General features: G+C 30.0%; 3 protein-coding genes across 3 annotated transcripts; all 3 read right to left on the reverse strand.

The window, feature by feature from the left end:
* Positions 1–281: 281 nt before the first annotated feature.
* Positions 282–1,286, reverse strand: LOC132718586 (putative zinc finger protein 286B). Its single transcript, XM_060702302.1, has one exon. The coding sequence runs from the start codon at positions 1,284–1,286 to the stop codon at positions 282–284; it is 1,005 nt and encodes a 334-aa protein (XP_060558285.1).
* Positions 1,287–4,828: 3,542 nt separating this feature from the next.
* Positions 4,829–5,833, reverse strand: LOC132718582 (zinc finger protein 286A-like). Its single transcript, XM_060702298.1, has one exon. The coding sequence runs from the start codon at positions 5,831–5,833 to the stop codon at positions 4,829–4,831; it is 1,005 nt and encodes a 334-aa protein (XP_060558281.1).
* A 4,548-nt stretch (positions 5,834–10,381) lies between these two features.
* Positions 10,382–11,371, reverse strand: LOC132718583 (zinc finger protein 287-like). The gene has a single exon (XM_060702299.1). It carries the CDS (start codon positions 11,369–11,371, stop codon positions 10,382–10,384), a length of 990 nt encoding a protein of 329 aa, XP_060558282.1.
* Between the last annotated feature and the right edge of the window lie 6,316 nt (positions 11,372–17,687).

The following is a 17,687-nucleotide window of genomic DNA, read 5'->3' on the forward strand; positions in this document are numbered from 1 at the left end:
TGGGGGGGGGGGGGCGACATTTAGGCATTTATATTTCAAAATAAAGAGATAAAAACAGACATTGAGAAATATAAATTTATTAGATAAAACGTTGTCTTTTGTGCTTTATTCTTTTGAAATAGACATTTTAAAAATGTACATCGTATCATTCAAGTAACAATACATCAAACATATAAACAAGTCCTGAGCTTACTAACGAATTGAAAATTTTAATATCTAGGTTTCATTCTAGATACATTCCTAGTTTAACACATGTATATAATCAATTATTCTTACAATGTTCAGCAAATGTCACCATAACCTCTATGAAACTTCAAGTGAAGCTGCAAGTCTAATAACTGAGAAAATGTCTTATAACATCCGGGAACATAACACATACATGGTTTCACTTTGTTGTGCGCCTGCTGATGAATCGTCTGCGCATGCCTAGAACGGAAGCACCGGAAGCAGAATCTGCACTGGTAAATGGCGGGATTTCTCTGATCAACTGAACACTCATGACCACTGTTCCCGCGCACGTGACTTTCGTGACGTTGTAAATGTCTCTGTAGAAAACGGTATGTCACTATTTCTTCACACAATCCACATTTCACTTTATCAACATAGCCTAATATCAGTTCGTGTTTGGTCACATGACCACTCTTGCTGAAGTAAGAATCCTGCAGACGACACTGATCCCTGTTTGCGATATGAATATCATGATGAATACAAGCGTCCGTAAGATCCGAACAAACATCTTCACACACATGGCACCAGAAAGCACACTTATTCATAGATTCACTTTCACACACGTTCATAGAATGGTTGTTTATACTGTCGTCTGCCGAAAAGTGAGAACTTGAAACCTGAGCAGGTACATGTACGTCAGAACATCCGCTAGAATCTTCACAATTGCTGCTCTCAGTACCAATTATAGAATCAATAGAAAACGGTAGGTGGCGCTTTGATCTCAAATTGTCGTCTGCTATCTGTACAGTGTGAGACGCTGGCGGTGAAATACTGTAGAAATCACTTCGGATGTAGGTTGGTGACGTTGAGTAACCTTGATCCCCATATAGATACTCATAACTCGGATAGTCATTTTCTGTATCAGTGTTGCTAGTGTAGTCACCTGAACAAATAGCAGTAGAAACCTCGTCGTCGTCGTCGGACTGAGGTGAAACTTCCCGGTGGATTATCTCGTCGGTAATCATGCCGCTCACATGGTCACTAATTGTAACAACGAACTCGTCATCATTATCTTTCCCGGCAGCCATTGACAGGAAGCCTGACATCAAATCTTCCATATTCACTGAAAAATATAATAAAAACGTCAGTGAAAATGGCAATTTATTATTAATTTTTAAGGCGAAACTGAACTTGCTATCATAACTTTGAATAATTATAGGTTAACATACAATTTTCTGTACAATACGGGAATATATTTGGACGAGTACACAGCTTGATTTGAATTGACAGATATAATGGATATTTTTCAGATGTTACAGTATTTATAGATTTTTCATTTACTGTGAGTCCAAAAAAATGACAGTTAAAATGGCCTAAACAAATTATACATTGTAACAACTTAATTTATCATTAATATCTGTATAATGAACATCATAATTATATAACTGTAAATCCAAAAAATATCATATTGACACCCATAATTTGATCTACAATATTGACAATAGTATAATGTTTATATAACGCAAATGACGTCACGTCAAAATATATGCACGGTCGTTTAGTGCATATGTACACAAACGTTCAATATGATAATATTTTTTTTTTTAATCCAGTTTTTTTTAATCCAATACGGGAATATATTGGACGGTCACGAGGTACAAATGCAGATTGTCGATTGGTTAGATATATTAGATATATAATAAAGACTTTATTCAACATTCTTCTTTGATGCAAAACATGTATCAAATGTGTTTTACTGTAAACTTTATTAGACAGGAATATGTTATTTCCCGAACCATATAGCAATATTATACAAAAAAGAATTACCGCCATTTTTGCCTAATTTTTATTTTATTAGTAACTTTCTCGCCTATGTGAACCAAGGATAACTATGGTGAATACTATATGACATGCATGATATTAATAAAATAATCCATAAATATCAATATTCAGTACTTTTATTTCAAACATATGTATGAATTTTCCAAAATATAATTTCTATTTAATTCGTGAAATATTAAAAGCCCACTATACCGCATATATAAATAAATTTTTCAATATTTAGACGGGGCAAAAATGAATTTTATTATGTTTAAATAATGGTTTTAGAGCATGTTAGATACTTATCACTTGAAGAAAGTAGCACTTTCATTGTAATTTAAGTCATCAATTAAATTATAAAATGTAAACAAAATAGTATTTTGACATCCATACAAAATATGCATTTATTTCCAAAAGGCAACCGAAGCGAAACATTGTTCACGTAATTGGCGAATCAGTTATGAAAACTAAAGCAGGATATGAAAATATTAAAAGCTTTTCAGAGAGAAATAAAAGCATTTATCAGACATAATGGGCCTTTAAGTAAATGTGGCAAAATGAGTTGATGTCTCTAACAGAAATTCGTCAATCTTAATAAATATTACGAAGTGGTAAAATATACCTACATATGAAATTCAGTATTAAATCCGAGAGAAATATACACAAAATAAAACAGCTTTTTATTTGTGTAAATAATTAAAGTATAAATGTAAAAAATATAGGGGACTGAAACTATTTATATGGACAACACTATAATAACCACATTCCTGTTAATTGCTACTATATTGAGTAAATTCAAACATTTCTATCAAACTGTGATTGCATTGTCACGATTCTTTTTAGAGTCGAGACAATATATAATTATATAAACAAACTGGTAAGTGGACCTTTTATACCTCATTAATGAAGATTTAAGAAAATAATTATTATTTAAACAACAACAACATAACTGAATTTAGACGTTATTATAATTGTTCCTTAGTAATTAACAGTCACACCCCTTTTCTTATATAAAACCAAACTGTGAAGTGCTGATCAGTCTTTTGTCTTTTTGTATTACATTAATTACTAATATTAAAAAGGTAAGGAGATAATTATATAATTGTACAATGTTGTTTTGTTATCAACTTTAATTTGAGATTTAAATTTATTAAGAACAAAATATAATTTATTAAATGTGGATCTGGACTTAAATGAAAATCTAGTTACATAAATTATTATGATTTAATGATTATAAATTAACAGAACAGAATAGAACATAACTGTTCTCAAACCAAAATTATATAGAATTTATACAAAAAATCATGCTGGGCCTTTAAAAAATGTCAGTTTAGCGTGATTTTAGTATATAAGATCATATATTCTTGTAATTAGCTTGCCTGAATATCCCTTTAAATCAAGAAAAATAAGTACATACATTGTAGATTATTTCTTGAATCTTTTTACCTTTCTTAAATACATTATCTCAAGTTTGAATCTTTGTGTTGGCTCATCTGGAGCCGTGTAGCTTTAATCCCTTTTAGACTAAATTTTATCACCACAGAGCATCCATCCTTTTTTCACTATAACTATAAGTACATAATAACGTTTTTTTTATTTTGAAAAGCAGACAAGAAAACTTTTACATAACATTGTGTTTGTTTTACTCAAAACCGTTGTAAATAAACAGTCATGCTATAAGACAAATTTGTATTTCCTATAAATGTCAGTCTATCACAAGAACCATTGTTAATTGTCGAGATATTCCGAATGGTTGTTCGATTTACCATACAGACTGTTCTATTATTAACATCTTATTCCCTGAGGTCTGGAGACCGCAGGGTATTGGTACGCGTTTAACTTTTGAGGCATGGAGGAGCACGTGACCTGTTTTCGGTACATGGAGGAGCATGTGATCTGTAAACCGTACATGATTGGTTAATTGACCTTTTCGAAAACCTGGCTAAATACCGTTTGCCGGTACGTTACGGATAATCCTCTAGGTTACACATAATTAAGAACAAAAAACTATTACGTGATATTTTTAATTTTCTATAATTATAATACCGTTTAAGGTGGAAAAACTTGAATGATGTGTTTGAAAATTAACAATGTTTCTTTAATATGTATCTCAAAATGTTACAAACAATAAATTGTTTATACTGAAAATCTACAAAATTAAAATATTCATAGTGGCATCTGCCATAATGTTAAAATAGAGATGTTTTCTGCGAAAACTTGTGTGTTTGCTTTTTGTTTGTTTTTTTTTTTGCTCGGAATTATTCATAAAATGGTAGGCCTATTTAATCATTTTCTTAAAAAGAAATAATTGTTTTATGTTCGACCTTCTCCGGTCATTAACGGTCACCAGTTTCCAAAGACCTTCTTCTATATTGATCGATTATTGTCAACTATATTCCTGATACAAACGTTTATTTATCCACCCACCCAAACAATGTTGAAGATAGTTAAATGAAATATCTTTATATATCATCAAAAATATTCCCCGCAGGAAACCATTTTACTTGTTTCATACTAACTTACTTCACGATCTGATTGGTGTTTTTCTTTTTTTTTTGGGGGGGGGGGGGGGCGACATTTAGGCATTTATATTTCAAAATAAAGAGATAAAAACAGACATTGAGAAATATAAATTTATTAGATAAAACGTTGTCTTTTGTGCTTTATTCTTTTGAAATAGACATTTTAAAAATGTACATCGTATCATTCAAGTAACAATACATCAAACATATAAACAAGTCCTGAGCTTACTAACGAATTGAAAATTTTAATATCTAGGTTTCATTCTAGATACATTCCTAGTTTAACACATGTATATAATCAATTATTCTTACAATGTTCAGCAAATGTCACCATAACCTCTATGAAACTTCAAGTGAAGCTGCAAGTCTAATAACTGAGAAAATGTCTTATAACATCCGGGAACATAACACATACATGGTTTCACTTTGTTGTGCGCCTGCTGATGAATCGTCTGCGCATGCCTAGAACGGAAGCACCGGAAGCAGAATCTGCACTGGTAAATGGCGGGATTTCTCTGATCAACTGAACACTCATGACCACTGTTCCCGCGCACGTGACTTTCGTGACGTTGTAAATGTCTCTGTAGAAAACGGTATGTCACTATTTCTTCACACAATCCACATTTCACTTTATCAACATAGCCTAATATCAGTTCGTGTTTGGTCACATGACCACTCTTGCTGAAGTAAGAATCCTGCAGACGACACTGATCCCTGTTTGCGATATGAATATCATGATGAATACAAGCGTCCGTAAGATCCGAACAAACATCTTCACACACATGGCACCAGAAAACACACTTATTCATAGATTCACTTTCACACACGTTCATAGAATGGTTGTTTATACTGTCGTCTGCCGAAAAGTGAGAACTTGAAACCTGAGCAGGTACATGTACGTCAGAACATCCGCTAGAATCTTCACAATTGCTGCTCTCAGTACCAATTATAGAATCAATAGAAAACGGTAGGTGGCGCTTTGATCTCAAATTGTCGTCTGCTATCTGTACAGTGTGAGACGCTGGCGGTGAAATACTGTAGAAATCACTTCGGATGTAGGTTGGTGACGTTGAGTAACCTTGATCCCCATATAGATACTCATAACTCGGATAGTCATTTTCTGTATCAGTGTTGCTAGTGTAGTCACCTGAACAAATAGCAGTAGAAACCTCGTCGTCGTCGTCGGACTGAGGTGAAACTTCCCGGTGGATTATCTCGTCGGTAATCATGCCGCTCACATGGTCACTAATTGTTACAACGAACTCGTCATCATTATCTTTCCCGGCAGCCATTGACAGGAAGCCTGACATCAAATCTTCCATATTCACTGAAAAATATAATAAAAACGTCAGTGAAAATGGCAATTTATTATTAATTTTTAAGGCGAAACTGAACTTGCTATCATAACTTTGAATAATTATAGGTTAACATACAATTTTCTGTACAATACGGGAATATATTTGGACGAGTACACAGCTTGATTTGAATTGACAGATATAATGGATATTTTTCAGATGTTACAGTATTTATAGATTTTTCATTTACTGTGAGTCCAAAAAAATGACAGTTAAAATGGCCTAAACAAATTATACATTGTAACAACTTAATTTATCATTAATATCTGCATAATGAACATCATAATTATATAACTGTAAATCCAAAAAATATCATATTGACACCCATAATTTGATCTACAATATTGACAATAGTATGTTTATATAACGCAAATGACGTCACGTCAAAATATATGCACGGTCGTTTAGTGCATATGTACACAAACGTTCAATATGATAATAATTGTTTTAATACAATACGGGAATATATTGGACGGTCACGAGGTACAAATGCAGATTGTCGATTGGTTAGATATATAATAAAGACTTTATTCAATACTCTTCTTTGATGCAAAACATGTATCAAATGTGTTTTACTGTAAACTTTATTAGACAGGAATATGTTATTTCCCGAACCATATAGCAATATTATACAAAAAAGAATTACCGCCATTTTTGCCTAATTTTTATTTTATTAGTAACTTTCTCGCCTATGTGAACCAAGGATAACTATGGTGAATACTATATGACATGCATGATATTAATAAAATAATCCATAAATATCAATATTCAGTACTTTTATTTCAAACATATGTATGAATTTTCCAAAATATAATTTCTATTTAATTCGTGAAATATTAAAAGCCCACTATACCGCATATATAAATAAATTTTTCAATATTTAGACGGGGCAAAAATGAATTTTATTATGTTTAAATAATGGTTTTAGAGCATGTTAGATACTTATCACTTGAAGAAAGTAGCACTTTCATTGTAATTTAAGTCATCAATTAAATTATAAAATGTAAACAAAATAGTATTTTGACATCCATACAAAATATGCATTTATTTCCAAAAGGCAACCGAAGCGAAACATTGTTCACGTAATTGGCGAATCAGTTATGAAAACTAAAGCAGGATATGAAAATATTAAAAGCTTTTCAGAGAGAAATAAAAGCATTTATCAGACATAATGGGCCTTTAAGTAAATGTGGCAAAATGAGTTGATGTCTCTAACAGAAATTCGTCAATCTTAATAAATATTACGAAGTGGTAAAATATACCTACATATGAAATTCAGTATTAAATCCGAGAGAAATATACACAAAATAAAACAGCTTTTTATTTGTGTAAATAATTAAAGTATAAATGTAAAAATATAGGGGACTGAAACTATTTATATGGACAACACTATAATAACCACATTCCTGTTAATTGCTACTATATTGAGTAAATTCAAACATTTCTATCAAACTGTGATTGCATTGTCACGATTCTTTTTAGAGTCGAGACAATATATAATTATATAAACAAACTGGTAAGTGGACCTTTTATACCTCATTAATGAAGATTTAAGAAAATAATTATTATTTAAACAACAACAACATAACTGAATTTAGACGTTATTATAATTGTTCCTTAGTAATTAACAGTCACACCCCTTTTCTTATATAAAACCAAACTGTGAAGTGCTGATCAGTCTTTTGTCTTTTTGTATTACATTAATTACTAATATTAAAAAGGTAAGGAGATAATTATATAATTGTACAATGTTGTTTTGTTATCAACTTTAATTTGAGATTTAAATTTATTAAGAACAAAATATAATTTATTAAATGTGGATCTGGACTTAAATGAAAATCTAGTTACATAAATTATTATGATTTAATGATTATAAATTAACAGAACAGAATAGAACATAACTGTTCTCAAACCAAAATTATATAGAATTTATACAAAAAATCATGCTGGGCCTTTAAAAAATGTCAGTTTAGCGTGATTTTAGTATATAAGATCATATATTCTTGTAATTAGCTTGCCTGAATATCCCTTTAAATCAAGAAAAATAAGTACATACATTGTAGATTATTTCTTGAATCTTTTTACCTTTCTTAAATACATTTTCTCAAGTTTGAATCTTTGTGTTGGCTCATCTGGAGCCGTGCAGCTTTAATCCCTTTTAGACTAAATTTTATCACCACAGAGCATCCATCCTTTTTTCACTATAACTATAAGTGCATAATAACGTTATTTTTTATTTTGAAAAGCAGACAAGAAAACTTTTACATAACATTGTGTTTGTTTTACTCAAAACCGTTGTAAATAAACAGTCATGCTATAAGACAAATTTGTATATCCTATAAATGTCGGTCTATCACAAGAACAATATAATTCTCTACAATATCAGAATGAACATAACAGAACATATCTTTATTCAGACTTAGTACATCATCTTCAACTAAATATTCTGCACATGAATATACATGTATATTATTGAATATACTCTGCACATGCATACAAAAATTACAACTTATCTAGGGTCATTTTCTGATGAATATTCCTACTAAATCCGGTATAACTTTAAAAAAAAAGCAAAAAAGTGCATTCCTTCCATAAATATAGCAGAAATAATTATATTAACTTACATTTGTCCCCGTGTGTAAGCATGAAAATTATGAATTATAGATTTCTTAGATATTTAGATTTTGTACGTTTTTATAACAATTTTTCATAAAAAGTAGATTTTACAAAATGTCCAGATGTCACAAACTGAAACTCGTGTATAATCAAGTTAATATGTAGCTACATCGTAATTTGTAATGTGTAAAAATATACTTACATGTACGTTTGCAATTCAGTAATATCCAAGATATATACACAATAATAACTAAGCCTTTATTCCTTGTTTAGAGAAGTAAAGAAGTTAAGTAAAACGGACTTACTGAAATTATTTATATGGAGAACAATTACAATTAGCACATTCTTGGTAATTACTTTAGTGAGTAAATTAAAACATTTTTATCAAACTGTGATTGCATTTTAACAATTCTATATTTGATATGATCCTAATAGACGGATGAAATATGCTGTTAGTTACATCAAAACTGAAATGGTTTTTGATATCAAGTATCATGGTATCTTTGTGTTGTTTAGCGTTGTTTGTTTACATGGATGACATATTCAATAAAATTAGGCTTGTGTTTTAATCGGTCAATATATACATGTACTATTTGAAGATATAATATGCTCAAATTTGATATAAGAAAATATTGAAAATTGCTCCTCAGTCCGTTTGTAATTATAAAATATTTATAAAACATATTTTGACACTATAGGTAGTCACAATATGAATATAATAGTGTCATTAAAAACTGGTATTTTTTTAAAGAAAATATCAACTTAACTTAACCTGTAACAGGGAATGTAGCGTCCCATAAATAGTTTATTCAATCTTTTATTCAAATTAGATATATTAGGTAATAATGTCATAGATTTCAATAAATTCCTGATTGAAATACTTTATGCAAAGATGAACATAGTATATCTTTAAGCTCCAAATCTCAAGATTTTCTGTCATTATCAAGATAATGTAGTAAACAGGTCGTTAATCAAGTAATGACACGTTTGTAGAAAAATATATACAAGCTATCGACCAACTTCATTTAAAATTCATTTTGACAGAACAGAAGAGAACAGTTTCAATGTGTATAGATGATAAATGCGTGGTTTATGGCGGTTGATTTAAAAGAGAAAAAAAATGTTGTTAATATGAGAGTGAATAGAATGATACCAATGTCGAACAAAAAATGTTATAAAATCAATTTTGTTTGGTACTTTGTAAGCTGTAATTTTGAAATCTTAAATAAAGTGATTTTTTTTCGTATGAAGTGTTGTACATTTTATCACTACCATGTATTGTGCTACAGTGACGTTCTCCAATAGTGACGTTGTGATCTTCGACACAATAAAGTTAATACCAACAGTTTGTAGTCTGGTTAACTAATAGCATATTCCGCCATGTTATTTATCCATAATCGTGTGGGTTCGGAACGCAGAAAACTGTTCACAAAACATCATGTAGATGTCGCTGATTTGTTTCCATAAAAATGTAACAATTCGCAACTTTTCGTCACTTTCCGCCAAATTCGGAACCACTGTTAATTGTCGAGATATTTCGAATGGTTGTTCGATTTACCATACAGACTGTTCTATTATTAACATCTAATTTCACATTAACTTACTTATGTCACGGTCTGATTGGTGTTTTTTTTTGGGGGGGACGACATTTAGGCATTTATATTTCAAAATAAAGAGATTAAAACATTGAGAAATATATATTTATTAGATAAAACATTGTTTTTGTGCTTTATTCTTTTGAAATAGACATTTAAAAATGTACATCGTATCATATATACAAGTGACAATACATCAAGCATATCACTCTAACAAATGAATTGAAAATTTCAATTTCCGTGTTTCATTCCTAAATACATTCCTAGTTTAACACACGTATATAACCAATTCTTCTAACAATGTTCAGCAAATGTCACCATAACCTCTATGAAATTTCAAATGAAGCTGTAAGTCTAATAACTGAGAAAATGTCTTAAAACATCCGGGTACATAACACATACATGGTTTCACTTTGTTGTGAGCCTGTTGATGAATCGTCTGCGCATGCCTAGAACGGAAGCACCGGAAGCAGAGACTGCACTGGTAAATAGCGGGATTTCTCTGAACTGAACTCTCATGACCACTGTTCCCGCGCACGTAACTTTCATGACGTTGTAAATGTCTCTGTAGAAAACGGTATGTCACTATTTCTTCACATAATCCACATTTCACTTTATCTACATAGCCTAATATCAGTTCGTGTTTGGTCACGTGCCCACTCTTGCTGAAGTAAGAATCCTGCAGACGACACTGATCCCTGTTCGCGCTGTGAATATCATGATGAATACAAGCGTCAGTAAGATCCGAACAAACATCGTCACACACATGGCACCAGAAAACACACTTAATCAACGATTCACTTTCACACACGTTCATAGGATGGTTGTTTATGCTGTCGTCTGCCGAAAAGTGAGAACTGGAAACCTGAGCAGGTACATGTACGTCAGAACGTCTGCTAGAATCTTCACAATTGCTGCTCTCAGTACCCATTATAGAATCAATAGAAAACGGTAGGTGGCGCTTTGATTTCAAATTGTCGTCTGCGGTGGTTATCTGTACAGTGGGAGACGGTGGCGGTGAAATACTGTAGAAATCACTTCGGATGTAGGTTGGAGAGGATGAATAACCTTGATTCCCATATAGAGACTCATAACTCGGATAGTCATTTTCTGTATCAGTGTTGCTAGTGTAGTCATCTGAACAAATATCGTCGTCGGATTGAGGTGAAACTTCCCGGTGGATTATCTCGTCGGTAATCATGCCGCTCACATGGTCACTAATTGTTTCAACAAAATCGTCATCATTATCTTTCCCTGCAGCCATTGACAGGAAACCTGACATCAAATCTTCCATGCTCACTGAAAAATAAATAATAACATCACAGTGAAAATACTCTGAATAAAGACTTTATTCACTGAACTTTTTTGATACAATATTTAATTTTTTTAAATGTGTTTTACTGTAAACTACAGTCAGACAGGTATGTTATTTCCTGAAAAATATAGCAATTTTACACAATCTTAAACAACCGTGGCATTTTTATTGTTATTAATTTTAATAACGGTAAATTTCTCGTCAATATGAACCACGGATAACTAGGTTGATACTATGTGAAAGGCATAATGATAAAATATTTCGTAACCATCAATATTCAGTTCTTTTGTTCCAAACATATACAAAATGTATATGAATTTTCCAAAAAAAAATATTATTTTATTCGGGAAAATAATGAAGTACATTTGGCAAAATGAGCTGACGTCTCTAATTGAAATACGTCAATCTTAATAAATATTACAAAATGGTAAAACACACATACGTATGAAATTCAGTATTAAATCCGAGAGAAATATAAACGATATAAAACAGCTTTTTATCAGTGTGAAAGAATTAAAGTATAAATGTAAAATTATAGAGGACTGAGACTTTTTATATGGACAACACAATAATAACCGCATTCCTGTTAATTGCTTTAGTGAGTAAATTCAAACATTTCTATCAAACTTTAATTGCATTGTTGCAATTCTTTTTAAAGTCACGATAATATATAATTATATACACAAACTGGTAAGTGGATTTTCATACTTCATTAATGATGATTAAGAAAATAATTATTATTTAAACAACAATAGCAACAATTAAACTGAATTTAGACATTTTATTATAATTGTTCGTTAGTAATTAACAGTCACACCCATTTTAAAAACAAACTGTGAAGTGCTGATCAGTCTTTTATCTTCTTGTTTAACATTACTGATATTAAAAAGGTAAGAAGATAATTATATAATTACACAATCTTATTTTGTTATCAACTTTAATTTGCGAATTAAATATAATATAATTAATTAAATGCGGATCTGGACTTAAATGAAAATTTAGTTACATAAATTCTTATTATTGAATGTGTTAAATGACAAACAAATGCAACAATTATAAATTAACAGAACAGAATAGAGCTGTTCTGTTCTGTTCTATAAATTACCAGGCTAAACACATGCCTCCGAACAAAAATTTATGCTAATTTTCATGAATTTATTTCTAATGTATTCAAAGTACATGTAAAAAGAAAGTAAACGGCACGTTAATGGGAGATACAGGCAAAATTTTCATTTCTTCATATTTTTTTTTATTCATTATCCTGTAAATATCTTCAAAATGAATACACTAGGTAGTCATAGAAACCATTTTTTTCTCCTTATAAAGAATAAAATGTTGTTTTTTTTAAACTTTACTCATGTGGGTCAGGTATCACAGTGAACTCGGGAAACATTATAGAACATGTCAAATGAATGACTTAAACTTGTGTCAATCATACAACATCCCCAATATATGTTATTGTAACACATTACTTGTCACATGACTTTTATTATAAAACATTGCTTGTCACATGACTCATTTTAAAACTACTCGATGTTTCTGTCGGCATTTAAATTTCGTTCAACGTATATCGATATATTTACGCTTCAAACTAAAAATATATAGGTTTATACAAAAATTCATGCTGGGCCTTTAACAAATGTCGGTTTAGCGTGATTTTAGTATAAGATCATATATTTTTGTAATTAGCTTGCCTGAATATCCCTTTAAATCAAGAAAAATCAGTAATAAGTCGCACATAAATTGTAGATTATTACTTGAATCTTTTTACTTTTCTTAAATACATTTTCTCAAAATGGATTCTTTTTGTCGGCTCATCTGGAGCCGTGGAGCTTTAAACCCTTTTATATTTAAAGTCTTTTAGACTAAATTTTATCATCACTGAGCATCGTGCGTGATTACTCCGTCCTTTTTTCACTACAACTATATGTACATAATAACGTTATTTTATTTTGAAATTATAGCAGACAAGAAAACATTTACATAACATTTTGTTTGTTTTACTCAGAACCGTTGTAAATAAACAGTCATGCTATAAACAAAATTGTATTTCCTATAAATGTCAGAATTACAAATGCATTTAGATAAATTATATGAATATTGTAAAAGTTGGGGATTAGAAGTAAATATAGATAAAACTAAAATTGTTGTATTTAGGAAAAGAGGCGGTTTACTAGGAAATGAGTTTTGGACATATGATGGTAATGATATTGAAGTAGTAAATGATTTTAATTATCTAGGAACAGTTTTCAATTACACCGGAAATTTTACTTTAAATCAGGAATACATTGTAGGTAAAGCTTTAAAGGCGCTTAATGTTTTGCTTTTAAATTGTAAAAAGTATAGTTTTAAACCAAAGTTATTATGTCAGCTATTTGATTCTTTTGTTGGCTCAATTTTGAGTTATTCGTCAGAAATATGGGGATTTACAAAATCAAAACAAATTGAAAGAATACATTTAAAATTTTGTAAAAATATATTGTCAGTAAGAAATACTACCTGTACTGTTAGTGTATATGGAGAGTTGGGAAGATATCCTTTGTTCATATCCCGTTATGTACGCATTGTTAAATATTGGTTTAAGTTGCTGCACACAGACAATATTATTTTACGCTCAGTTTACCAGCTATCATTAAATGATTGTAATAAAGGATTATGTAACTGGGTAGCCTATGTTAAAAAGCTTTTGTGTGACTATGGTTTTGCAGATGTTTGGAATAACCCACATGATATTGTATTTAAAAACTTTATCCCGATATTTAGACAACGAATAATTGATTGTTTTATACAGGGGTGGCATGTATCTAAAGAAACAAGTTCTGTATTGGAATTATATAATGTGTGTAAAATTAGTTTTTGTTACGAAAATTATTTAGATATATTGCCTGATCATTTGAGACGACTTATTACTAGATTAAGAACTTCTGCACACAGCTTAAGAATACAAACTGGTAGATATGCCAGAAATAGAATACAAAGAAATGAACGGTATTGTCAATGTTGTTCTTTAAGAGACTTAGAAGATGAATTTCATTTTGTTCTTATATGTCCATGTTATACAAGTATTCGTACCCTTTATATTAAAAGATATTATTTTGTTAACCCAAGTATGTACAAATTTATTGCATTGCTGCAAAGTATTAATAGAAATGAGCTATGTAAATTAGCACTATATTACAAAAATGCTATGACTATTAGAACTACAGTGTTAAATAATGTTCAATGATAGATAAAAATTTAGTTTATTAAAAATAAAGTTTAATGATAGATTAAAAATTAGTTTTGATATTGATTTTTCTTCTTAAATATGTTCATCCTCACTTAACTGAGGCTTAATAACAAATATCTGAACAATGACAATTGTTACAATTACAATTATTAATCTCTTTATATTATTTATTTTATTAATTTCTTTATATTGATTGCACTGAAAATTACATGTTACTCAAATATTATTATGTTATGTATATGATGATGTACTATGTACAAATCAGAAATAAAAGATCTGTTCTGTTCTGTTCTGTTCTATCACAAGAACAATATAATTCTCTACAATATAAACATGAACAGAACAGAACATTTCTTTATTCAGACTTGTATATAGTAAATCATCTTCAACACATATATAACAACTAAATATTCTGTACATGATTAAAACGTCTCGAAGCATTACCGTCAAATCAAATGCCTTTTTAAAAATTTATTTAGACTTTTCTCGTGCTTGCCAGTGAGTTTTTGTGTCGTAGAAATTAAGCAAATTAAACATCAATTTTGTATTAGTTGAAATAATGAAAACATGATAAAATGATATCAGAATTATGATTTAAAAGAAACAATTATCACTTATAATGAAAACATAGATATTTTTACTTTATAATTATTATAACTCCAATAAACATTATATGTATTAAAATCCCAAACGTATAATCGATAGTGATGTTTAATATAAATATTATATTTTTTTCTTCTTCAACGTTACTTAACGTAAACTTGGTCGGTCAATTATGAATATTGATACCAGAGGGGAATGCGTTTGATAATAACTACAATATTCGTTATACTTAAACAGTCATATATTTCAAAGAATATCGTGAAGGTTCTTGATTAAACCTTAAAATGTCTGTTAATAAATATGCTTACATAAATAATCATTACAAGGAGTTATTATTGTTTTAAACAGATGCATTGCGACGTTGTACTGAAAAATTTTGATGAATATGTATAAATTTAAATGATAGAAAAAACTTATAAGCGGTCATTTTCCGGTGATATTCTTACCGCATACGAGTAACATAGAACAAATTGCAATACTTATTATATTAATGTACACATTGTCTCTGTAAGTAAGCATGAAGAAGACCTGCAGTCCTACTACTTTTTGAACAACCCTCATATATTATTTAAAAGGTTTCTTAGGTTATCAAGATTGTGTACGTTTTCTATATCAATTTTCTAAACATGATTTTATTCACGTAATGGATCCTGTTGTGATAAATTAAAATTCATAAATATTATAAAATGTCTGAAGCTAATTGGTAAAAGTATACTTACATGTACGTATGCAATTCAGTAATATCCAATATATAAACACATTGATAACTAAGCTTTTATTTCTTGTTTAGAGAAGCGAAGAAGAAAAGTATAAATGTAAAACGGACTTACTGAAATTATTTATATGGAAACCATTACAATTAGAACATTCTTGGCAATTACTTTAGTGAGTAAATTCAAACATTTTTATCAAACTGTGATTGCATTGTTACCATTCTTTTTAAAGTCACTACGGTGTTATAATTATATATAAAACAAACTGGTAATTGGGAGTCTTTTATACTTGAATAATTATTATGATAAAAGTATTAAGTGATATTAAACTTTATCGTCATTGTCTTGTACAAATGTAATTAACAATCACGCATTGTTTTGGTATTAACAAGCTGATACGTGTTAATCAGTCTTATAATGTTTGTATGATGACTGCGTACTAATTCTGCGTACTTTATTTTGTATTACAAATACTAACATTTCTGAATAAATGCACGCCTAGATTATGAAAAAAAAATAACAAGTTCAATTGTTGTGTTATAAATTTTATTATCCATATGAGTTGATCTGCCATTTTCAAATATCATAGCTTTAATGTATTCAACATTAATCTTGTCTTGAGGTTATCTTCACAATTTGGAGGTTTCAGGCTGCATTATATCCATAATGCTCCATATTATACATATTCCTACCCCCCCCCCCCCCCGAAATTTTTCCCTAATTTTAGTAAGATACCTGCAATGTGTATTCAAACCTACAAAAACATAGCTTACTCGGTAATCTAGGAAGAACGGCTTGAAAACTGAGATATTTTTAAATAAGTTTAAAAAGATTATCTCATCTTATTACGGGTTACATATAATTATTAGCTACATTTGGGATCGTAAGCTAATATAAATTACAATGTACACATATCTGAGTACATAGTTTATTTATTTAACCATAAGACAAATTATCAGAGTTTGTCCTCTTTCGCTTTATTTTATAAAACATTAGTAGTTTTGGAGTTAAGGGTATTTTACTTATTATAAATATAGACCACAGTGAAAATGGGAAACCTTCCTGACATGCTTCTTAAGTAGACCGACATTAAATGATATGCATTTATCTAAAACATGTTTCTGTTTTAAAAGTTCTGTTATTAAGAACATCGACCGTATATTATAATGTGCATCTGTCAATTTTAATAAGCAAAGTATGTTGTAAGATTTAAGACATAGAAAGTATATGATACTTATTTATTTACTTAGTATGGGACATTTCCCCTCTTATTCCCATGTCACACTGCAAACACACAGAAACATTGCAATTATGGAACAAACATAGATAAATGTACTGATATATCTATAAATTGAGTATATGTTAGCTCCACATTGATGTTCCTGTTATAAATGAAGTATATTCGCGCCAAAATAGTTTTTCCCGGTGGTGAGGGTAATTAAACTACACGCACTCTCACGCACGCACACACACACACCGGTGTCACATAGCGTTGAATGTAATATAAATTGTGTCAAAGAACTCGCTTTGAAGATTTGTTTTTTTTGTATATTAACTGTTTAACGTGTATTTAAAAAAGTTATAGTTGAATTTACCTCATGATATTATTTTTTAATTCATTTCTGATGTCTGGATAATCGCATTTTAAGTGTAAATAGATACACGTAAGGTTAGGCAAATCTTGTAAATAAATATACTTATAATGTAGTAATTAATTAAATATTGAGAAATATCGATGAAATTAAATGCG

This window comes from Ruditapes philippinarum, unplaced genomic scaffold (assembly GCF_026571515.1).
Source record: "Ruditapes philippinarum isolate M1 unplaced genomic scaffold, ASM2657151v2 ctg5530_1_1_1_1, whole genome shotgun sequence".
Classification (NCBI taxonomy): domain Eukaryota; kingdom Metazoa; phylum Mollusca; class Bivalvia; order Venerida; family Veneridae; genus Ruditapes; species Ruditapes philippinarum.